A 23,315-nucleotide genomic window follows, 5' to 3' on the forward strand; every position below is an offset into this window, starting at 1 on the left:
GCCCATTTTTCCAGCGACCCTTTGTAAAAGCAGGAGCAGGGGCCAGAACCCCTTCTACCAAATGCAAAGTTGGAGGTGACACCAAATCCCCCTCTCCCATTTATTTTTCTTGGTGCCCCCCAGAGGCAGGTGTAGACAAGTTCTTACCCCCCATGCATTTTAATTTAATGCTTTGTGCCACCCTTTAAGTGAACAGCGCTACACAGAAGCTGTCCCCACTAGGTGTTAGAAACATTTTAGCAGTCGACCTCTTAAAACAAGAGTGAGAATTATCTGCCGGTCAGCCAGCCACACACACAGTCCTATTTTAAGAGAACTTGGAGTGCAGCTCCATCAGAGATAGTATGTTTTCCCTTTCTTCAGAGCAGCCAGCCCCCTGACACCCTCCTCCCAGCCCCAGCCACTGGCAGACCCCAAACTAGACCGATAACAGCATTTTCATTTAAGTCCATCTGACAAATCGTTTTCGACGGAGAAAGCAATACTCCATCTTTAAATGGCTACTTTGTCAGCGCGTCTCTGGGCGCTGTAAAAAGTCCTTTGTTATCTGTGTCTAGACAGCACGCCAGCGGGATATTTGGTCTGCACGAAGGAGAGAGATCCGACAGGGTTGAATTCATTTACCGGCGTATTTAAAGCAGAATTTCAAAACACTTGCTCATAAACTGCGTTGGGCCCAGACTGCCCTGGCCTCCCCCAGCCCACACTGGAGTTTCTTGTTTCATAATTTTTCGCCTGTTTGGGCAGTTCGCACGGGTTGTAGCCGGGTGCCCTGGCGAGGAGGAGACGAGGGGTGACTGCGGCTTGCAGCTTTTTTTCCTTCTCTAATTGTCCTCTTTATGACTGTCTAGACACCCTGCAGATGTACGTTCTCAGGGAACGGTTTTTCCCTCTGGTGATGGGACACTAAGTGGAAAGATTGCAGCCGCCCTCCCTCCAACCATTTGACTGCCCTCCCCCCTTCCCCAAACTGTTCCTCGGCGATTCTTCCCTCCCTTAAATTAAGGCGCTTCTCCTCCTGGCAGCAGCCTCTGTGTTTATAACACGTTGGCTTGACTGTGCTAATTTTATACCATCACCAAAAAAAGAGAGAGAAAGTGACATCCCAGGTTTTCTCCTCTCTGAAGGGTGAGCAGAGACCCCCTCTTCACCTCCCCACAACTTCCCCCACTTTTTGTTACTCTCTTGCAATCTTTTTTTTTTTTTTGGTGGCACACATAGACTAATAATATAAAACATTAGAGGTTGGCTTTTAAAGGATGAAAATATCAGGGCCACTTGAATGGGTCCAAGGTTTGAGTTTTTCCAAAGAGACTCATTAATTAACCTCACTGCCATAGCGACCAGGGGAGTGTTGCCCAAGTGGAAAGGGGCAAGTGGTGGGAGTAGAGCGTCTCCCGGCCCCCCGACTACCCATTACCACCCCTCTAGGAACTGAACCTGCAAATACGCGTTATTCTGCCAAAGTCCAGGAAAGGGATCACTTTGGGCTTCTCCCGACTCTGCAGTGGGTGGGGAAGTCTTCCTGACCACCCCCCCCTCCCTTGTGAGGCAGCCCCAACACCAGTGGGCTGAGCTGTTACAGTCCAACTGTATGTTCAGGCTGGGAGGGGGGCAGATGCCAGTGCTCCCTTCTGAAGTAGGGACTGCAGGATGGAGAGGCCGCTGTGCCCTGCCCCTCCCCCCAGCAAGACACCCTTACCCCCTCTTGAAAACTTGTCCTTGCAGTTGACTTGGATACAAAGCCATAAATTTCCCCTCTCCGCCTGCAGTCATCAATCCACCCTCTGGGTTTTACATGGTAGGGGGCACAAAAGGTTGGGAGGAGAGTGGGGGCAGGCAGCCAGCCAGATGTCTCCTGGGATCCCCAAACCTGCATCTCATTTCTGCCAGACCAAGCAAATCCGGCATATCTGTCTGATTTCCTGGGGGTGAGGGTGGACTGGACATTCCGTGTGCACAAGATAGAGATGGACAAGGTACGTCTCAAAACACTCTGGGTTTCTTGAGATGCTTGATTCCTGCCCCCAAAACGGTCAAAGCCCACAGGCAGAGTGGTCTGTTACACTGCAGCTCCCACTGTGCTGGGCACGGGTTTGTGACCTGCTTTGTGTGGGCAGCTCGACAAGGAGCTGAGGCCGAGAGCTGGAGAGCGGGGCACTCAGCCTTTTCCTCTTTATCGTTTCAGCCTGAAAACCTGTAATCCCCTTCTCCCCAGAAGGGAGAAGGCCGCTGATGGAGTCTGTAAGATTTTGAGTGAATAAGGTTACTGAGGGTTCCCTGCTCCCCCATTACTATAATGTCCGTCTTTAAGGAGAAAAATACAAAGTGAAGGATTTTGAGGGTAAGGGGTCTTTTTCAAAAACTAAAAGAGACCAAGATGGCATCACCGGGTTTGTGGTGTGTGCAGACACGCCGCTGGCCCAGCCCCCTCCACGGAGTTCCCAAGCAGGAATGGTCCTTAAAACAGGATGGGCTATTAAATATTGGATCCTCAGGCTGGCAGACGTGTCTGCGCTGTAATTGGGTCTGTCTTGGAGTAATTAAAAGAAAATGATGGTATTAACCCAGTCACCACGCCGGTGTGGCATAGAGAAACGAGTGACATCAGTATTGGTTTTTCTCTCCAAAAGTTGGTCCCTCTCAGCACATCAAAAATGCATCCTTGGCTTGAGTTGGGGGAGACTTTTTTTTTTTTTTGACCTTTTGAATAATTGATCATACATCTCCTGGTCCTCTTTTTTCTTTTCCTAGAGCAGCAGAGACATCCCCCCCACCCCCACCCCCATTCCCTCTAACCCAGTGGCTTCGGCTTTCCCCAGGGAGATGTGAGCTTTGAAAGCCGGGCACAACACACATGCCCCCCAAGAGCCCAGAGCCTGAGTGGCGAGACTGGAAAACGTCTCCTTTTTAAAGCTGCAATTTGGGAGGCCTTTCTTTTCTGAAGAGTTGGAGAAGCCAGAGTTGCAAGCCAGCCTTGGTGCACTGTCTTATTTAGAAGGCGAATCGCTGCTGATTTGTCAGGCAAAACAGGTGTGGTGGGGAGACAACATCTGTTTTCATAATTCTAAACAAACCTGGTGAGCGCCCTGCTTCTCGGTGTGGCCTGCCCACGCAGAAAGCCCAGCTTCCCCAGCAGCGTTTAGCAGAATAGTTATAGCTCATCAAGTGAACTTCCCTTCGTCCAGGAGGAGTTGGTATCTGCTGGCGAGTGGGGCATGAACTCTTGATAGGCAGTGGATTTAAATGTTTTCTTTTTAATGGAGAAACAGGGATCCCAGGCAGACAGAGCAGTTGTGCTTCACCCCTCAGTGGGTCTTCTCATTTTTTGAGTGTGTGGGGTGCTGGCTAAGGAGCCATCTTCCCATCATGTTAGCACCTCTTTGTCAAGAGGGGCAGTTAGAGGGTGAACTTGGGGGCACCCCTTGGGCAAGCAGCTGGCACCCCTGACACTCCAGGAAGACCCAGGACCTGGAACCCTAGTCAGGAGGGCGTCTGTGCTTCAGTTTGCAAGGCAACGTAGGGGTCATTGCCCCATTTTATGGATAAGAACACTGAGGCTCAAAAAGAAACAGCTTGCCTGAGGTTATGTGACAAATTGATGGTGGAGCTGGTCTCCTGCCTTCAAGGCAGGGCCCAGAAATGACCCGGACTGTTCAGATTCTTCTCAGGCCTTCGTTTCCAGCTGCAGCCTCAATGTCCTGTAACCTCCAGCTAAATGTAGCCGTGTATGTACAGGGGGTGCAATTGATGCAGGAAAGAGGGTGGGCCCGGTGCTTGGTGACCTGGCCTGTTCATCCATCAAATACTTGAACTCCTCTGCCATCGAAGGGGCTGGAGGTGGATGGTGTTGAATGAAAGGGCCTGGGCCTGCCCTCCTGGAGCACAGACTCTAGTGTGCGAGCAGACGGCAGACGTACCGTGTTTCCCCGAAAATAAGACCTAGTCGACAATCAGCTCTAATGCGTCCTTTGAAGCAAAAATTATAAGATCTGGCTTTATTTTAATATAATATAAAACCAGGTCTTATATTAATTTTTGCTCCAAAAGACGCATTAGAGCTGATTGCCCAGCTAGGTCTTATTTTCGGGGAAACAGGGTAGTTTCAGGTGCCATTGAGAGGACGTAAACCACGGTCATGTGACCAAGCCTGTGGCTGAGCTGGCGAGAATGAGATGGAACCAGCCACGGGGAGATCTAGGGGAGAAGTTGGGGGGGGGGGTGGTTCTGCTGGCTGTCGCACCTGGAGGAGGGACTGAGCAGGTATCAGTCTCCTCGTCTGTAAAACGAGGTTTGACTGAAAAAGACAGAAGTTTCTGACTCTCCTGGGAGAGCCAAAAATGACAGTTTTGTAAGACACTGCCATTGGGGAAACTGAGTGGAGGATATACAGTCTGTCCTATTTCTCAGAACTGTACGGACATCTACAATTATCTCAGAATAAACAAATGTTCTTTAAAAAGTGAAAGGTCTGGGAAGGCCGCTTCCCTCCTCATTGCTGGGACCACCCTGGTACCAGGAGCCACAAGCGGTCCCTTCATATCCTTACTGTCACTGTAGCTCAGGAAGAGGAAACCCTGGAGAGCTTCTCTCTCGTCTTCACCTGCAAATTGTAGGCGCCAGAACTGGAGTCTCTGGGCAGCTTGCTTGCTGCCCCTTGTGGTGCCTGCCAGGGTCAGGATGCCCCCTGGGTCTCAGGCAGGCAGCTCTTTTGAGGCTAGCTTTCCCATTACCTCCTGTGCTTGTTCAACTTAAATGGCTGACGTGTGCTGAAGTCAGAAACAAACCCATCTGATAGCCGCACCCTGGGCAGACATCACGAAGCAATCACAGCATACTTTGCTGTGGGCCTGGACACAGCCTCATCTCCTGTCTCTGGTGGAACCTTGGTGGGTGGGCAGCCGTTCCCAGGCCCAGGGCGTATGGAAAACCTGGAGGACTGGCAATGAAGATAGCCATGCAGAGTTCCCCGGACAGAAGACACAGCTTTGCCACTTGGAGGCCACTCTCCAGCACCATGGCAGCTCTCTGTAAAGACTGAGTGAAGATACTTGGTTTCTTAGAGGCCCTGGAGCTTACCATCTTCTGTGTCTTTGGGGAGAAGGGCTCTCAGACAGCGCACAAAAGCTGGAAGCTGGAAGCTGTCACAAACCCTGGCTTTCCTACAGATTGACACCCCATTTCAGAAATCCTTTGTCTCCCTCTCTCTTTGACCTGGGCCCCACAAATGGTTGGTTTTCATTCTCCTTCCTCGAGAAGGGCCTGTAAACAATGTTTATGGGGACATGGGCTGTTGTCCCTCACTTTCGCTCACTCACGTGCTCATTTCACAAGCATTCTTTAAGCACCTACTGTGTGCCTGGCACAGACGATGTTTCCACAATCAGTAACGGCTGCAGCTCCAACCTTCAGACATTTATAATCCAAGGGGTTAACGAACAGGCACCTTTCCCTAATTTGTCTGCTTTCTAATCAGAGTTTTAGACTGGGTTGTCCTTATTGTTTGAACAAGTCACGTGTGACTTAAGTCTTTGCTACTGTCTTCATATTAGGGCCTCATTAGGAATTGCTTGTTGCCTGCTAGTGCGTGCGGAGCAGGCTTTAAGCGCCAGGCGCTGCTTTCGATATTCTCTATTGTATTGTTGCATCCAGAGCCCTCTGCTTTGGCACCATGGACCTTTGGACGGGATCATTCTGTTGGAGGAGGGGGTCCTGGGCACTGCAGGGGGTGTAGCAGCATCCCTGGCCCCCACCCGCGAGTGCCAGTAGTACTCCCTCCCAGATGGGACAACCACAGATGTCTCCAGACGTTCCCTGGGAGGCAGAATTGTCCTCTCTGAGAACCGCTGCTTTCACCCCGTGGGCCTTCCCCTGACGTAGCTTTTGAGTGTGGGCAGGCCGGCAGCCTCCTCATTTGTCAAACGTAGGTGATGACAGGACTCCCCACGGTGGCTGGTTGGGAGCCTCGAATGATAGAATGCACTTAGCTCTCAGCACCGCCTCCTCGGCAAACCGTGGTGGCCGAGACTCTCCCTGCTGTGTGTCTGATGGGCGGGCGCCGGCCTCCACTCACTCATCTGACCAGGGTCCTGGGGCTTGTGAGCCCCAAGCAGGCTCGCCTCGCAGAGGTACCCTCCGGGTGCTGCTTCACGCTGACCCTGACTGGGTACACCAGTGTGTGGTACCAGCTCCCAGCTTTGTCTGGGTGACTGACTCCGAGCACCTCCCTTTCCCTCTCTGGTCCCATCGTTTTTTGCATCTGGTCCATGTCGGGGGCTTCCAAGCTGTTGCCTCCCCCAGAGACCCCGCACTCAGTAGGCTGGCTCCTCGCTTTCCCGGGCTCATTCATGACCCCAGTTGCCTCAGGGATCTCGGAGCCACACAAGCTGCCAGGCGCCCACCCCACCCCGTCCTCTCCCTTCCACCTAATGAATTTAAATATTAGACTCCAGCATTTGCGTTCACATCTGGGACTTCGGCATAAGAGTTTATTTGAATCAGTGCTTCCTCCACGAAAGGAGTGGAAACGTGATCGAGATCAGCTAATCCACAGAAGCGTGCCTGCAAAAAATACCAAATCCTGCAGGTTCCTGGACCCGAGACTGAAAGGTGTCAGTTCTGTCTGTGGGACCTAGGGGACATGGGGCTCAGCGTGCTGCATTTAAGGAACTTCCACCACAATCCTGACGTGTGGCATTGTTTGGAAAAGCACACTGGAAAGTGATACCTGCCATCATTTTCACACTCACCTTTCTGTGTAGCCTCTGCTCGCATCCATTCCCCCAGGCACTCCCAGGAATTGTCCGGACCCCCAAAGCAGCTACCTCCTTATCCTACCCTCATTCTGTGTCCCCGAGGCATCGATCTTCTTTCTTGCCCTGGAATTTGACGATGTTCCTACCTCAGGACACTTGCACTTGCCCTTCGGGTGGCCAGAAGTGCTCCCCCAGCTTTCCTCATCTTTCACATCTTGGCTTCAAGACTACCGCCTCAGACACGCCATCCCTGACACCTCATCTAAGGAGCACCCCCTCCCGGCACTCTGCTCAGCACCCTCTTACCTCACCTTCCTAGCCCTGAGAGCTACCGGTGCTTGGTGCTTATTTGTGTATTTTCTAGCTCAGTTTTGCCCCACCCGTCCTGCAGACCTGAGCCCCATGGGGGCTGACACTTGCTTCTCCTGAGCTAGCACGGGGCCTGACTATGTTCCCCCCTAGATGTGAAGAGACCAGCACGCATCACAGATCAACGCCAGCTCACCTGAGAAGACAGGCGAGCGGTGTTTGAGAGGAGGACACGCAGGTGTCTTCAGACACCTGCGTGTCCTTCGAAGATCCCTGCAGCTCGTGACTCTTGTGCCTGCGGTGGCCACTGACAGCGGAGTTTGTGGTCACTTTGTCCCTGGTGATACACTGATACTTTACCATGATACAAGGACACTTTGATACTTTACAATGATACAAGGACACTTTGATACATTGTATCAGGATATTTGATTGTATTGGGATACAATGATACTTTATATTGGGGAAAGCCAAGCTACTCTCCTGGGAAAGAAGTTGGAGGTTCTTCGCTCTCTGCTAGGGGGAAGCCACTAGGAGCCAATGCTTCGAGGTTACTTAAAATCTTCTTTCTTCATTTCTAAATTTTAAATGGCATGTTTAGAATTTAACAAACCTGGGAGCCAGACCTGCAAGTTGAAAGATGACAGCCTAGAGATGGTTTCATTTGGCTGGCTGCAGCAGCCAGATGGCAGCTGCTGTGAGCGGGAGACGGGAGGAGGCTGGCAGAGGGGGGAGCAGTTTCTGTTTCGGCTCTTACCCTCCCCCTACAGTAAGCCACCCACCCCGTGCCAGGCCTGGGCCGCGCCCCACAGATCATTTGAGGCTGCTGGCGCTGACCTCTGCCAGGGCGATGCGAGGGTCCCCAGGGACAGGGCCCTCCAGACTCTTTAAAAAACAACTTTGTTTTGGGATTACTGTAGATTTGCATGCTGTTGTAAGAAATAGTCGAGCTGTCCACATCGCCCACCCGCTCCCGGGGGTAACATCTTAACACGGCGATAGTACATTCCCACCCACAGCCAGCAAATCGACGTTTGGTATAATCCGTAGACCTTATTCGGATTCCCCAGTTTACGTGCACTCACTGGAGGGAGTGTATAGGTGTGCGTGAATTTATGTGTGCGTGTGTGTGTGTTTAGTTCTGTGCGGTTCCATCACATGCAGATTTATGTGACTGCACCCCAGTCTAGACACAGCGTTCCCATCCCAAGGACCCCCTCATTCTACCCTTTCATGTCCACGCCCACCCGGACCCCTGGTGACCAGTAATCCCATCATCTCTGTACTTGTGTCATTTTGAGAATGTTACGTAAGTGCAGTCATACCGTAGGCAGCCTATTGCGATTGGCAGAATTCTCTGAAGATCCTGCCAGGTTCTGGGCGTGCCATTTCATTCCTTTGTATCCCTATGTGGATGTACCCTTTGACCTATTGAAGACGTCAGGTTGCTTCCAGTGTGGGGCTGCCACAGATAAAGCAGCTGTGAACATCCACGTACAGGTCTCGTTTCTTTGGGATGAGTCCCAGGGGTGTAATTGCTGGGTCATGTGGTCGTTGCATGTGTAGTTTTGTCAAAGACCATTCACTTTCATCAATACCCATGTACCCTGTGACCTCTGGGTAGACATGTGAGTCTTGGCAAGTGGACCTTGAACATGAACTCCTTCCTCCTTCAGTATTAACGGAGGGCAGCGTATGTGCCAGGCAGGGGGTCACTTACCCATCAGGGGTACAGTGAGAACAAGCTAAACGAGGGCTCTCGCACGGAACTTTCTTGCTGATGAGGTGAAATCAGCAGCAAACAGGCACGCACATTAATAAAGAAATGGTTTCTCGTAATAGCTGATACATACACATATATGTACCTTGCCTACATGCCAGGTGCTTTCTGGGTACTTTACAATCCTCATATAGGCCATGGAGGTGGAGCTAACATTTTCTCCATGGTGCAGATAAAGAAGCAGAGGCATAGAGAGCCAGAAGAGGACGGAGCCTGAGAGCCTGGAAGATCTAGGCTCCTAACTATACACTGCATTGCCCGTCCAGGCCAAGACAGGCTGCCAGGAGAGCAGTGAGGTGACGAGTGAGTGTATTTGGGATAGGATGACCAAAAGGCCTCCCTGGGGTGAGCCAGGATGAAACTGCATGTGCCAAGGTCCTGGGGTGGGAACAGGAAAAAAGGCCAGCGTGGCTGGAGTGTGATGAGCAGGGGAAGGACGTGGGAGGCACAGAAACGAGGGTGAGTGGGTCTCGTAGGTGTTTAATCCGACTGTGAGTCAGTGATTCAATTGATGTTTTTTAAAAAATTGCTGTGACTGCTGAGTGCAGAATAGATGGGGGAAGAGGGGAGTTAGAGTATAATGGAGGAAGCAGGGAGATGGGGAAGGACATGCTGGCAAACCTGTTGCCCTCGAGGGATGACCCCCTAAGCTTTCCCCGGCCTCAGCCTGGGGAGTCCCCTGCAGGGTCCCCATGTGGGTGATCAGCTCCCACTGGAACACAGCATAGGGCCAGGTCTCCCCATGCCTGGATCCGCCTGAGTGGTTCGCCCACAGCTCTTTCTCCTGCGAGGGCAGGAGAAAGGACCCCCAGCTAGCTACTCCCTGAACATCTGCCGCTGGACCTTGTTTTCCCATGTAGGTCTGTGTCCTGATAGATTTTTCTGGTGTCTTGATTTTTTTTGCTGCTTCTCTCTTCTCCCTCTGTCCCAACCAGTTGTTACCATATAAATTGAACTTACCTACTCAGTTTTCGCCAATCCATATCATTCATAAGTGTGCGCTGACGTCCTTGTAGCCCCTTGGACTTGCCTTGTCAGGCGAGGCTGCCTGCTTTGTAACCTAATGATGGCCACCACTTATTATGCCCTTACTGTGTACCAGCTGGTGTTGGGAGCGTGAATGCCATCTACTAGCTCAGTTAGAGCTTAGCAATCTGGGAGGTCATAGTGTTTCTGACACATACTTTATGATGGGGAAGCTAAGCAAGGGGCCAAGGTCACATATGCAGAAGTGGCCACGCATGGATTCGAATCCAGAGCCAACCACTCACCTTCCATAGCTTTGCCAGGTCCCCATGTTGGAGCTCAAAGAAAAGACACTTCGCTGAGCTTCTGCTTCTCAGTGAGGAGTTGGTCAGAACCTTGGTCTTTCCAACATTTGGGATTTGCCGCTTCTGGAAGGTGTTGTTTCAAAAGGAAATGATACCAATGGCTGAAAAAGCCTCACCTGTGGGGTGGGGACCAGGAGAGGCGCTGGTGTCTGGGAGGCTTGTAACTGCCTCGTGGGTCTTCATTTTGGCTGTTGCCTGAAAAAACAAAGAGGAAGAGACTCAGACGGGGTCTCAGGAAAAGACCCCAAACAATCCCATGCACATGTGAGACACCCAGAAAAACAAACAGCATGAGAGAGGAGAACACACGTACACAGACAGTCAGAGGGGGAGATAGGAACACAGATGTCCCCAGTCAGACCCCGACTCTCGGGACCCGAGAAAGAGGCCCATATAGACATTCTCTGTCCCACCTCCTTGGGGGCCCTGCGGTGGTGACGTCACCCCATCTGGTCCTCCCAGTCGGTCCTGCCCAGCCAGGGGGACCTTGCAGTGGCCCTGTCAGTGTGTCCAGTGTTGCTCCCTAGAACCTTCCCCCTCAAAACTGTTAAACTGGCCGTAAAGAATGCCTCATCCTGGGCCAGGGCTCTGCCCCGAGTCCCACGTAAAGTGATGAGCTGTGCCATAGCCCGGGACCCCCGGCGCTTCAGGAACCAGCAAGGTAGCACCTGTGTCACGGTGAGATGACCTTCCAGCCCAGCCTGGCGTCCGAGGGACTCAGGCCTTGCCGTGTGTGGCTCTTTCTAAGAAATGAGAGGAGGTGGAGGAGAGGGAGGGCCCGGCGGGGCAGGTTGTGGCTGTGGCTGTGTATTAACTCTTGTCCACTCTGACAAGAGCGGATGGTGGTTAGGACACAGGCTTCAGTGTCCCCGGCCTGGCCACGTAACCTGTGTGAGCTCCAGCGTGTGTTTCGTTTGTCACGGCCTGATTCCTTGTCCCTAACGTAGGGGGACAGTAGGACTAGGACCCTGCTGGAGAACCGCTTGGAAGGTTTGGTGAGATGACCGAGACTTGTGATTTGGGCCAGGAAACAGGGCAAGTGCGTGTGTGCCTGTCGGACGTGCATTGTTAGAATGGCTTTGAGAGATTTCAGGTCATCCATCGTCTATCCCAGAAATAAATCCAGCCAGGGGCACAGATTCGAAACCTGTTGCCATAGAGAGGACAAATCATGGGAGGATTGAAAGTGCCTCCACTGCCCTGGGCAATCTCAGTTCCTGGGGCTGGCCTAGAACCCCCGGCGCCTGGCACAAGGTCTGGCACACAGTGGGTGTGTACCAGATAGATGCCGCTTGAATGAATGGGGGAGGTCTGAGAAGTCCCTGGGGATAGATAATGATGACAGAAGAGAGTGTCTATCATGGTAAATAAAGTCAGGCACCCCTGAGCTTCGTGCATGCAGATCGAGGGCAGGCTGCTGGCCGTCTTTCTGTCCCCAGGAGGTGCATTGTGTTGCCATAGGTCCTTCCGCCAGGGCAGGTGTCCTGCCTCCATGACTTGCCGCCACTTTTCCTACATCCAGTTGCTTCTGTCTATTCAGGGTGTATTAGTGTGCTTGGCTGCTGTAACAAAACACCACAGACCACCATGGCTGAAACAACAGAAATTTATTTTCTCACAGTTCTGAAGGCTGAAAGTTCAAGTTCAAGGTTTCTGACACACTGAGTTTCCGGTGAGACTTCTCTTCCTGGCTTGTAGGTAGTCACATGCCTTTCCTCCCCGTGTGTGCTAGTCTCTTCTTGTCAGGACCCTCACCCTGTGGGATCCGGGCCCCACCCTCTGACCGCATTTACCCTAAATACTTCCTTTGAGGCCCCACCTCCAAATATAGCCACACTGGGGGCTAAGGCTTCAACATGAATTTGGGGCGGGGGGAGGAGACACACAAGACATTTAGTCTGTAATGTAAGGTCCCCTTTCCTTCTGATTCAGATGGAGGATTTGGGAAGGTAGGTGACAACTGCCAGCTCTGCAACTTGCTCTGTTAGTTACAGCCCCCAGAGTAGCTGTCACTTGTAGGGTTTACCGTGAGCTCAGTGGGGAGAGTCATTTTTCCATGGATTTTCACATCGGATCCAAGAGCGAGGCAGTTTGGCCGTGGGGTCTGAAGATGGGAGACAAGCTGGAGAGGAGCGTGCTGTATCCAGCTGTCCACCCTGAGCCCCTGCACTGCCCTGGATGTACCCGGCTCCTCGCTGCTTGGCTGACCCTGTATTGACTGCTAGTTGTTTCTTTGCTGCCAGAGCGCCTCAGTGGATAAAGGGTACCTTCTCTCCTTCGGAGTTGGGAGAGTATTCACCCCACTTCCTCCTCAGATGCGAGGTGGGTGCTAGTGGTGCGTGCTTCTCCAGATGAAGAAACTGGGGCACAGAGAATGAAATAACTTTGTCATGTCACATGGTTGGCTGCTGGCAGAGCTGGGGTTTGGATCCAGACAGACCAGCTCCAGGGCTGTGCTAACCCCTGGACCAATAATACCCTGCTCCAAGTATTTACAGAATCGAATTCAATTCCTGGAGCCCAAGGAAGTGTCCAGCCCTCACCACCTTCTCCCATCTCTCCTTGACCTTGGCCATCAATCTGCTCCTCAGCCTCCGTCCTGGCTGAGACGCAAGTAGCTGGGCCCCTCTCCATCCTGAAAGGAAGGGGCGCCCCTGGGTCAGCACAGAGCCCCCTCCAGACGGTGCACGGCCGGCCGACCCTCAGAGGCTCTCCAGCACGTGGCCTGTTCATCGAGGAGCTATTGGGGAACAGCGGCTGCATTGTGGCGCCCACTTCAGAGTGATGCTTTTTGTCCGAGAGGCTTGGAAACGGAGCCCCGTTCACCTCCCTCTCCTGGCGCTGCCGTCTGGGCTCATGTTGGGAAACACCAGGCTCTTGAAATTTGGTGATTGAGAGAAACATGTGCTGGTTTCCAAGGCACACACAGTGCCTCCCAAGTGGCAGGGGCCAGTGTGAGTGTCATATTGTGAGTCACACCCAGGAAGACACAAACACACACACACACACACACACACACACAGACATGCAGACAGCCTGAGTCTTTCTTTAAAAGGTATGTTAATGCTTTTAAAATCAAAATGATCGATGCTTGTTATACAAATACAGACAATATAAAAATACAAAAAGTAAAAATAAAGTCCCCCTCTAAAATACAGTCCCCCTCTTCCAGAAGTAGCCCTCATTCAACCGTTAAGAATTGGATATTTATCCTCATGTCTACTATAAAAACGGGTCCATACTCTATGTACTGTCCCAGCTTCATTATTTTTGCTCAGTGATAATTTGCTAACATCCATCCATCATCAGACCTATAGACCCGTGGTTCTCAGCGAGGGCGATTCTGCCGCCCAGGGGACATTGGGCATTGTCTGGAGACATTTTTGGTTGTCACAACGTGGGGGTGATGGTGTGCCTAGCATCCAGTGCGTAGAAACCAGAGATGTTGCTAAACATCCCACAAGACACAGGACGGCCCCACCACCGAGAACGGTGCAGCCCAAATGTCAGTGGAGCCCAGGGTGAGATGCCCGGCTATAGATTTATGCATCTTTTTCTAGTGGCCCCATTATATTCCATATTGTGATGTACCAGGGTTTGTTCAGTGGGATTTCGATGCGCTCTAGTTGTTCACTTTTTTTAAAAAAAGCTCTGCCGTAACATCCTTCTGCATAGATGCTTTCCAGCCCTTCTGTGAGTTTTCTGTTAGATATAATCGTGGCGGCTAAAATTGCTGGGTTGAAAGATAGCGTGCATTTTTAATTTGGATAGGCAATGCCAAAATGCCCTCCAAGGAGATTATGGCCCTCACACTCCCACGAGCAGGCCACTCGCTCAGCTGTGCCCGCCCATTCCCCATTTGTTCCCTGTGCTCCTCAATTAGCAGAACACATTCGATGTATTTCACATAACTTGCCATTGCACCTCCAACGGGTCCATTGATGGAACTGGATCGCTCACCGTGAGTTCACTCCGTTCTGTCAATAACTCTCGAACGGTGATTGATATTTTGCTGACAGTGGGTGTTTAAAGATGTTCGATGGCGGTGACAATAGAAAAAAAAAATCCCATTAGTTCTTTCCATTTGGATAATAGCAGGAAAGATAAAAGGCACTGCTTTGTCTTTTCTTATCGAAGGAGCGTTTAATCAGGAGGTTCTAAAATGATTACCCAGGCCCTCTGCACTCCCCTGAATTCTTCTTCCATCATCCCGTTCCCACACGAGCTTTCAGGCCCGTGGCCACAGCTGCACCCCCTCCAAGGCCCCCGCCCGCAAGATGACCTCGGGACGCGGGGAGCGAAGCCCCAGAAGTGAGTGAGGCCCCTCACAGCTGCCTCACACTTTGGGTATGAGAAGGCGGTTGTGTCTGAGAAGGGGCCCTTCCCACACTTGGACAAGGCACGCAGCACGATATGTGGAGTTAATGATTTAGCTTCAAAATCCTTTCAAACTGGTCCCATGTTATTGTCAATTCATGTGCCTTGACTGTATGGTCCCTTGGGCTTCTGGATGCTTCCATTTCCACTGGGAGACACTAGCGTGGAGGCGTCTCTGTTAGGCTGTGGCTGGGGTGATATAGAGCTGAACATCCCGAAGCTGAGATACTGTCGAGCAGAGAGGGGGATGAGTAAGGGTTCAGTGGGTGATGCCCAGGTATGTGGGAGTCTGGGGGCGGGGCCCACGCCCAGCAGGGAAGTGCATTGTGTGCATGTGTGTGTGTGACAAGGGAGAGAAGCAGGAAGGGAGGGAGAGGCAGCCAGGTGAGGAAAGGCTGGAAGTAGCCTCCAGGCAGTGTGAGAAGGGCCCATCTTCTGTCGTCCCGTTGCTCTCCAGCAACACGCAGGCCGAGAGGACGCCTTCCGCCCTGGAATGGTCGTCAGTCCAGCCCACTGCCAAGGAGAGACTGAGTCGCTGTCTCACAGGCGAGCTCCATGTCTGGCCACATGCATTTGCCCCTCTCCAGGCAAGTGAAGGGCAGGCCCAGGGCACCATCTGGCACCTGGGTATCACCTTGGGCTCCCCAGCCAGGGACACCTGATGGGATGGTCACACACCCCTCCTTACCCCACCAAGGGCATTCCCAGGGCCAGTCAGAGGCCACCTGATGGCTGGGCTCCACCACCCACAACCCCAGGCCAAGGGCCTTCACCCATCCCCCCTTCTCCCAAGATGTGCTGCCAGACACAGGAGGATAACATCTCTGCAGGGACGCCACCTGGAAAGTGGCTGTCTGTTTTGGATACTGACACATGCTGCTTACATCTTTTTTGTCTCTTTTACTATAACGGTAATTACACGTGCTTGAAATGCTGCATGTGCAGCATGCGTGTTCCGTGGAGGGGCCGTCCCCGCCGGGGGCCTCCCCAGGGCTACCACGCCTGCCAGTTTCGTGTGTGGCCCACTGGCCCCTGGTCTGTGCAGTCACTCACTCAGAGACTTAGGTATATATGTAAGATTCACTTTTATGTTAAAATATAAATACGTTTGTTCTTTTTAAAACAAAAACGGGCTCATCCCATTTGATGGCTTCTCTTTCTCTCATCAGGGTGTCTCTTTGCACCAGTGCACGCAGACCTGCTGGCTGTGCTGTCCCTGTTGTATTGACCCCTTTGGGGGATGTTGAAGTGGTTCCCAGTGGTTTTGCCCTTTCATGCAGCACTGCGGTGGGCCTTCTCGACACTCTTGTGTGCACATGAGAACAAGTGTGATCGTTTATTCAACATATTTATCGTGCGTTTGCTCCAGGGAAGGTGCTGTCCTAGGTTCTGGGGACACAGAAAATAAGCAGAGTCACCTCTGGTGACACTAACATCCTAGGAGGGAGAGGCAGGAAATGAATGGTTAGACGGGTCACAAATAGCATTCTGGATTAGTGCTACGGAGAAAAATGGAACAGGCCCACGGTCCTCGGGTTGGGGGCAGAGCACTGTTTCAGACAGAGTGCTGAGGGACGCACCGTGGGGAAGTGACGTGGGAACAGAGACCTGAAAGGAAGGCAGACAGCAAGCGTGTGGCTGTGGGGAAAGATCATTCCTGGCAGAAGGAAAGGCACGTGCAAAGGCCCTGAGGTGGGGCTGTGCTTGATCCTTTTACAGAACACGTAGGAGTGAAAGGGAGAGAATCTGAAAGAAATACATGTAGAGATTAATGCCCAGAAGTCCGTCTGCCTGGTCAAGGGTTCATACTTGAAAGGGTCGAGAGATTATTTTGCTCTGTAGAGGTACAAACTTGCAGTTCACACTGTCCGTTAGCTCCGGCCCTGGCAGAGGGCACCCATTCTGGTGGGTTGCCTGTAGTTGCTATGGATTCCAGTGGCCCCAGCCCAGGGCCTGGAGTTCTTCCTTCCAGGGGCTCCTTCCTGGAAACGTTGGCTCCAGATGAACTCATGTAGTTCTCCCCACAATCATGTGAAATGGGGACTGGGTCATACTTCCTTTTTTTTTTTTTTTTTTACCCCGGACCTTGATGATTTGCGTAAGGTCCCACAGTACATTGCAAAACTGGGATTCAAACCTAGGAACCTTAGAGATAAACCTTATGTTCTTAACCTGTACCCTAAATTCTACCATGAGCAGCTATGCAGGGAGCCTCGGGACCCGATGCCAGGCTGGTCCCCACCCCCTCCCTAGCCAACATGTGACTTGTTTCCTCCCGGACACTGGACAACACTGGATAGTATCTCAGGCTTACGAGCCCAGGTAATAGGTGCGAGACGCCCAGCTGCGTGCTTGGCACAGTGAGCACTTGGTAAGTGGTGTAGTCTGTTTTTAAAAATGAGAAAACTGGCCTAGATTTGCTGCCCACCTCCCAAACCTCTAGAGAAAGGCATCCATTTTTTTTTTAACCTATAAAAAGTATGGTCTCTCCCACAAGAAGTAAATGTGCTGTTGTGGGTGTTTGAAATGGCACCAGGAGAGCGATCAGAAAGTTTTTCCTTTGACATCTGGTTCAATTTTATTTGAAAATCTGGGGTGGGGGTGGGGGGAATGGAAACTGCGTTGTCATTGAAATGCAGTGGGGGTGGGTGGGGGAGGAGGGGCTGTAAATGGAATGGCTGGAACCCCAGGCAGGCCGGGCTCCGCGGAATGACAATGAGGCCTGCCCTGGCGGGTCTCATCCAGGCAGGCCTAACAAGATTAGATTTTCATAAATTTCAGACAGTGCCAGTTCCTAATTCCTCAGTGAGCGGCCAGGAGGCCAGACAGGGCAGCCTGCACGGACTGCTTGTTAACCGGGGAGCGCGGCGGCTCCTCTGAGAGCAGACACAAAGGGGGTGTGGGGGGTGGGGTCGTCTGGTCTGAAAACCTCCTGTGGGCTGGCAGGAGCCAGGTGGACTCTGGCCCAGCTCTCCAGCTCAGAAATGAGCTCCACGCCGACTCTTCTCCGATGATTAACCAAAAAGACAGTGGCAGTTGCACTCACTGGGAATACCGGTACGGACAAGGCCTGTTCTTTTTAGCGACGTCTACAGCAGTCTTCTCCCCATTTACAGCTGGGAAGTGGCTGGACGGGTTTGAACTGAGGCTCCAGCACTTGGGTCAGCTGGCAGCTCCATCACCAAGAACCGGGGGCTATAACCTCAGACGCCAAAGTCATCTCATCACCTCAACTAACCCGGTCGGGAACGCGGGCTGCAAACCACAGTGGCACCTGCGACGTGGTCTCCAGTGGAAACCACGGGTCTCCTGTCGTATTGAAATCTGCCAGGTCGTGGGCAATGTGACAATATCCCCAGCACAAATGTAGTCCTGTGTGTTCTTCCCACAGCCCAAATCTGGTTGAGTGTTTCATAACTGTTTTGAAATAATTGGCTTCCTTTTTAAGCCACAATTTTATTTTCATTTCATTTTAGTTTAAAAACCATGTTCTGAGGGAGCTGCCAGGGGTACCATGGCAAGGAAGCGGTGAAAAACCTGGGCCTGGGACTCGTGGGTTCGGGGCCGCTCCCCAACTCGGCTCCTGCCCTGGGGTGGGGCCGATGCGGCACCTCGGGGTGCTGTGGCAGTTAAGGGAGGGAAGTCCTGTCCTGGCGAGGCGTTTGGCACCCAGGTGATGGCAGAGGAGATGGCAGCTGTCGTTGTCTTTTATGCACGGCTTTGGGCAGGGCCCACAGCTTCCCGGAGGGCCGGGTGCGAGGTTCCTTCCTAACTGTCTCGTGACTTTCCTCTGTGTTGGCGGGGAGGTGGGCACCACTGGCCTCAGATACTGGCTTCGTGGACGGTGTGCTGGGTGGTGCTGCAGGCTCTCCTGATCTCGACTGGTGGGCAGGCTGTTTGTGACATCCTGGAGCTCAGTGGCTTCATCGTCATCTCCTCAGAACCATTGGATGTGGGGCAGTCGGCCTAAGCCCTGACAGCACGCGTGGGGGTCGGGGCCTTTGGCCAGTCACCTTACCTCTCTCAGCCTCAGTTTCCACATCTGTAAAGTGGGCGGAGGGGGGAGGGTGTCGTGTTAGTATCTACTTTACAGAAAGACAGTGAGGATTCTATAACATGACGTCGGTGAGGGATTTAGGGGCACTCTGCTCCACTGTCTCTATCAGATGGGATGGGAAGGATCAGAGATGTGTGTGTATACATCTCAGAGTGACTGCGTGTGTCTTCAGTGGAGAAGACAAAAGGCCACTCCAGTGAGGCAGACAGACCTGTTAATTTGAAATTATACCCGAGGAAAGAGGATGCTAAATTAAATTAGAGTGACCTTATTTTGCATGTGGAAGACGGGCTTGGTCACCCCTGAAAACTGGCCGTATCCATCATCTACCCCGGGGGGGGAATTATGAAGAAAAATGAGAGCTGCTCCCCACCCTCCCCATGGCGAGCAGACTAGACACGAGAACAAAATGAGGGAAATGTGATGTTTCTTTCACAAAGGCCCCTGTTGCCGTAGCCAGGTCCTCAGAGCAGGGAGCAGTGTCCCTGGTGGCCTTGGATCCAGCCACCACCCTGGGTGACCTTTCTTGGACTGATGTTGCCCCAAATCCCCAACCCTGGGGCAGAGGCCTGCAGGACACACCCAGCATTGTGAGGGCTTCAGCCCCTATGAGGGATGCCATTTGTCCCCAGAGGGATGTCAGGAGTTGTGACGATGGTGATGGTAGAGCACTCGCATTTTCCTGCCCTGTTCTGAGCACCTCACAGGTGGTAACTGGAGCTCACAGAGGTGCCTGCGCCCTGGATCACACAGCTGGTTGCTGGCAGATGCAGGAAGTCAGGACAGGGTGTCCTCAGAAGTGCTTGGGTTGTGGGGAGGGAAAGCTAGCAAGGTCCTCTCCCCATCTTAGCTCCCTCAGGGAGGCTGAGGGTTAGGACCCAGCCCTGTTATTTCTAGATGCACAATCTAGGGCCGTGTCTCCCCAAGCCTCAGTTTGCTTGTCTGCAAATTGGGTGTGATGATGGCACCCACCTCGCAACCGTGGGGGAGGCGGGCTCAGAGCTGTGCTGGTGTGCATGTTGCAGCTGTTAGAATCATCACCATAGTTACGGCGAGTAGTTACCATGAGTACAGTGAGTTTGGGCTGTGGACCAGCCCACCCATCGTCCCCTGTCACTCTGTCACTCTTTGTCTGTGACCAGACTGTGGTACTCACAGGAGATTTGGGGACCGAGGTGGAGGTGGGGCAGTGGTAGGACCCAACCCCTGCACTGTACCACGCAGGTCACTCGGCCTCATGTCCAGGTAAAGGGGAGGTCTGTCAGATTGGGGAAACTGATGCAGGGCTCCACCTCGGCAGTTGGCAGCTGAGTGACCTGGGGCTCCTCTCCTGGTCAAGTCCGGAAGCCTCCTGCTCTGTGCTGTAGCCTGCCCAGTGCTTTTAAAACACTTGAATGTGTTGCCGGCGTGAAAGGCCGGGCAGCGTCACAGTTTCTATGTTCCGGAAAGATCGGGCGGGGTGGCCACACTGGGCCAGCCTGCCGGGGGCGCCATCCTGTTTGGCCCACTGGGGTTGCAACTAGCAGTGCCTGTGTAGAGGCGTGTGCACTTGGAGGGGGGAAGCTCTTGCTCGATTCCTGATGCCTGCCCGGGGAGCCGGAGTCAGGCACGGACGCTGAGGCCCAGGCTGCCCACAGGGGCCGGGCAGATGACAGACCCAGATGGGGCCCAAGCACGTGGCCCACGCTTGTGTAAAGAGCGTGGCCACCCACTATGGATGCAGATGTCCTCAGGCCTCCAGTGTGCAGTCTATCCCAGCAGGTGCTTGCACGGTGCATTTCCCGAAGAAGTGGGTTCACTTTCTGGAGAAATAGGTTCATGTCCCCCAAAGGCAGTGATTGTGAAAGTGCATGGAGGGGGGGCATGGACAGACCAGAGCCCCTCACCCCACGGCCATGGCCAAAACACTCAGCCCAGTGTGTTCTTTGCCATGTGGGTTGTGAGGCAACTGCCGGTGGGGGGCCTCCCCTGCCCCCCTCAGCGTTCCCACCCTCCAGCCCTTCGTGCCTGGGCGTGGCCTGGAGTATCCAGCATGGTTTTGCTTCACCCTGTCTCTTAGGGCTGTTGGCTTTGCCATGACTGGGGTCAGCCCCCGTGATCGCGGTCACCTCGAGCGAGGGGCTCCCCGACCCCGACCGCTAAGCACATCCCCACACAGCAGCTGCGCGGGGCGTGCGCCCTTCGTCTCCTCCCTTTACGTCAGGCATCTGGACGGACCCCGGTGAAGTCCAGGGTGACATAGCGGCCGTGCCGGCCCTGAGCCGTAGCAGAGGCTCGGGAGCCCTCCTGAGTCCCCGTCCTGCTCTGTGGCTTTCCGGATGTGGCCCAGAAATCAGTCGCACGTTCCCTCTTTCCGAGAGTTGCCCCTTCCTCCCACCGTGTGGGTTTCCTGGGTCCTCATGGGGTTGTGGCCCAGGGACCTGTGTGGGCACAGCCTTGTTGTCAGGAGGCCTGTGCTCATTTCTGGGGGTGATTCTCTGACTCTGTACCCCAGACCAGAAACCAGATCCCCCGGCCCTCTGGGCCCTGCCTGACATGGTCAGTGGAGCTGTGGGGGGGGGGGGGTTTCTTCACACCCTCTCGGCCTGCTGGGGCCTCAGCCATTGCTCCCTGTGGGCGCCATCGGCTCTGCTGCTTCAGCCACCGTCCTGCTGCCACCATCTGCGCCCCAGACACCACCGGGAGGAGGGCACTGGCCCAGCCGTGGCTCTGCAGGCCACCAGCACCCGGCACAGAGACAAAGGAAGCCCCACACCGCCCTCCCTCCAGGCCTGGCGTGGGCAGGGCTCCTGGAGACCAGGGGGAGGGGGGGGAGGGGTGCCCACCACCACCGTACGGCTGGGGTGAAGAGTGCACTGGGCTGCGGGAAGGGAATTGCAGGCCCGTCTGAGGAGGGAGGGCGTGGGTGTTGCACAAAGCAGGCCTGTGTGTCCCCTGAATGGGTGGCTTTATCCCGGGTCCTAACACACAGGACCTGGGCCCTATGGAATCAGGCCAGGCTGCCCAGGCCCTGGACCAGCCTGTCTGGGGAGGCAGGAGGTGTGGCCAGTTACTGGGTCCGAGGCCAGAGGCCTGTCCTTTGCCCAACCCAGGCCCTGCCCTCCTGTTAGGAAACCGAGGGTGTCTGGAGGGCGGTTGGAGGCTTGCCTGATTTCCCACCAGGCCAGGCCCTGGCCTTCTCGGGGCTCAGGAGTGTCTCACCAAAGTCCCTGGCCAGTTCATCCTCCCTCCTGGCCTCTCCAGAGCGAAACGGGGACACAGTCCCACCCAGGGGCCAGAGCCAAGGCCCAGCTCCAGACTGAATTCCCTGGTGCAGAGGTAGATGTCCAGTGGATGGTCAGGTGGGAGGAGCCACCAGCGTTGGGCCCTAGGGCTCCATGAGGCTGTCACTTGACCTCTGAGATGGGACGATAAAAGTGCCCCGTACATACTCAGCCCTGCACAGGAATGCTCTGCCTGCCACTGTCGACCAGATTACTCTTTGTCGTGCGGTGTCCTGCGCAGGTAGGTTACTGAGCAGCGCTGCTGGCCCTCACCCACTAGATGCCAGGATCACCCCCAGCTGTGGCAGCCACTCATGTCCTCAGGCATTACCACGTGTCCCCTGGGGGGCAGACTCACCCAATTTACTAATGGCATCAGGTAAAGTTGGCCGTTGGGCAAATGTAGAATGTGACGGGAGAACATGGATTCGCAGAGAGCCTGGGAGGGAAGAAGGGGGCCAGGGCTTCGGAGAGCATGTGGGTTCTGTGTGGAGAAGCTTCTACGGCTGCACCAGCAGCAGCATTGCTTCCCCACTGGAAGCCTCAGGGAAACTGAGGCAGCGGTGTGAGGGGCAGGTCCTGCGGGGTTGGTGGGGGCAGGGCCCTGACACTGCCTGTTGCTCGCCGGTCCCACCTGCTGCCCACCCCGCTCCCTGCAACTCCGTTTGGGAGGAGGAAGAGCTGAGTCGGTGGCCCTGAGGCTGAACCTGTGCCGTGGGGCCCTCAGCTAATTGCTCATTAGTGCCCTGCTACATTGGGGGATCTTCCTGCCCCCATCTGGGTCAGGGGAGACACATGGCCCTGCTTGGGCTAAGGTAGACTGGCCCCCCCCGGGCCTCCGCTGCGGGGGGCTCTGCTGGCACCGGCCACGGCCAGCTGTCGAGCCCTTCCGCATGGACCCGCCTGAGTCAGCAGAAACCTCCGTGGCTCTGGCAGGATCAAAATAACCTTCTTCCTTTTCCAGTACTTGAGGATTTTTCCGCCTTTGAGGGGAAAAGCAAAAAACAAAACCAGCAAAAAGAAATGAGAATTGCAGCATCTGCAACCACCAGACTGATTTTTCTGAGGCCTCTTCACTTGGGGCCGAGGGGGAGGTGGGGGATCCTCACACAACCCTGTCCTCTGGAGGGTGGTGTGTGTTTGTGAGTCATGTGTGTTATCTGGGTGTGGGTGTGTATGTGTGTAGGCGTGTTGGGTGTGTATGTGCTGGGTATGTGTGTGCCGGGGGGTGAGGGCTGGGCGTCAGCGCCCTGGCGAGCTCACGTGGCCCCTTGGTCTTGCAGCGGAGCTGGAGTTTGTGGAGATCACCATCATCGTGCTGGTGGTGATGGTGATGGTGGTGGTGATCACCTGCTTGCTGAGCCACTACAAGCTGTCTGCACGCTCCTTCATCAGCCGGCACAGCCAGGCCAGGAGGAGAGACGACGCCCTCTCCTCAGTAAG

The 23,315-nt window shown here is 53.9% G+C and overlaps 1 protein-coding gene across 4 annotated transcripts in view; it reads left to right on the plus strand.

Moving 5' to 3' along the window:
- The window catches only part of PMEPA1 (prostate transmembrane protein, androgen induced 1), a 53,785-nt gene that overhangs the window by 23,601 nt on the left and 6,869 nt on the right, over positions 1 to 23,315 (plus strand). For 2 of the 4 annotated variants that reach the window (XM_033095049.1, XM_033095047.1), the window contains exon 2: positions 23,156 to 23,310. In XM_033095049.1, the coding sequence (XP_032950940.1) occupies positions 23,200 to 23,310 (111 nt within the window). In that variant the 5' untranslated portion in view covers positions 23,156 to 23,199. Of the gene's footprint in view, positions 1 to 22,007; positions 22,114 to 22,871; positions 22,967 to 23,155; positions 23,311 to 23,315 lie in introns of those variants that run through there. The other 2 variants (XM_033095048.1, XM_033095050.1) reach the window with 2 other exon arrangements.

The sequence above is a fragment of the Rhinolophus ferrumequinum genome, chromosome 23, assembly GCF_004115265.2.
Source record: "Rhinolophus ferrumequinum isolate MPI-CBG mRhiFer1 chromosome 23, mRhiFer1_v1.p, whole genome shotgun sequence".
In the NCBI taxonomy this organism is placed as follows: Eukaryota; Metazoa; Chordata; class Mammalia; order Chiroptera; family Rhinolophidae; genus Rhinolophus; species Rhinolophus ferrumequinum.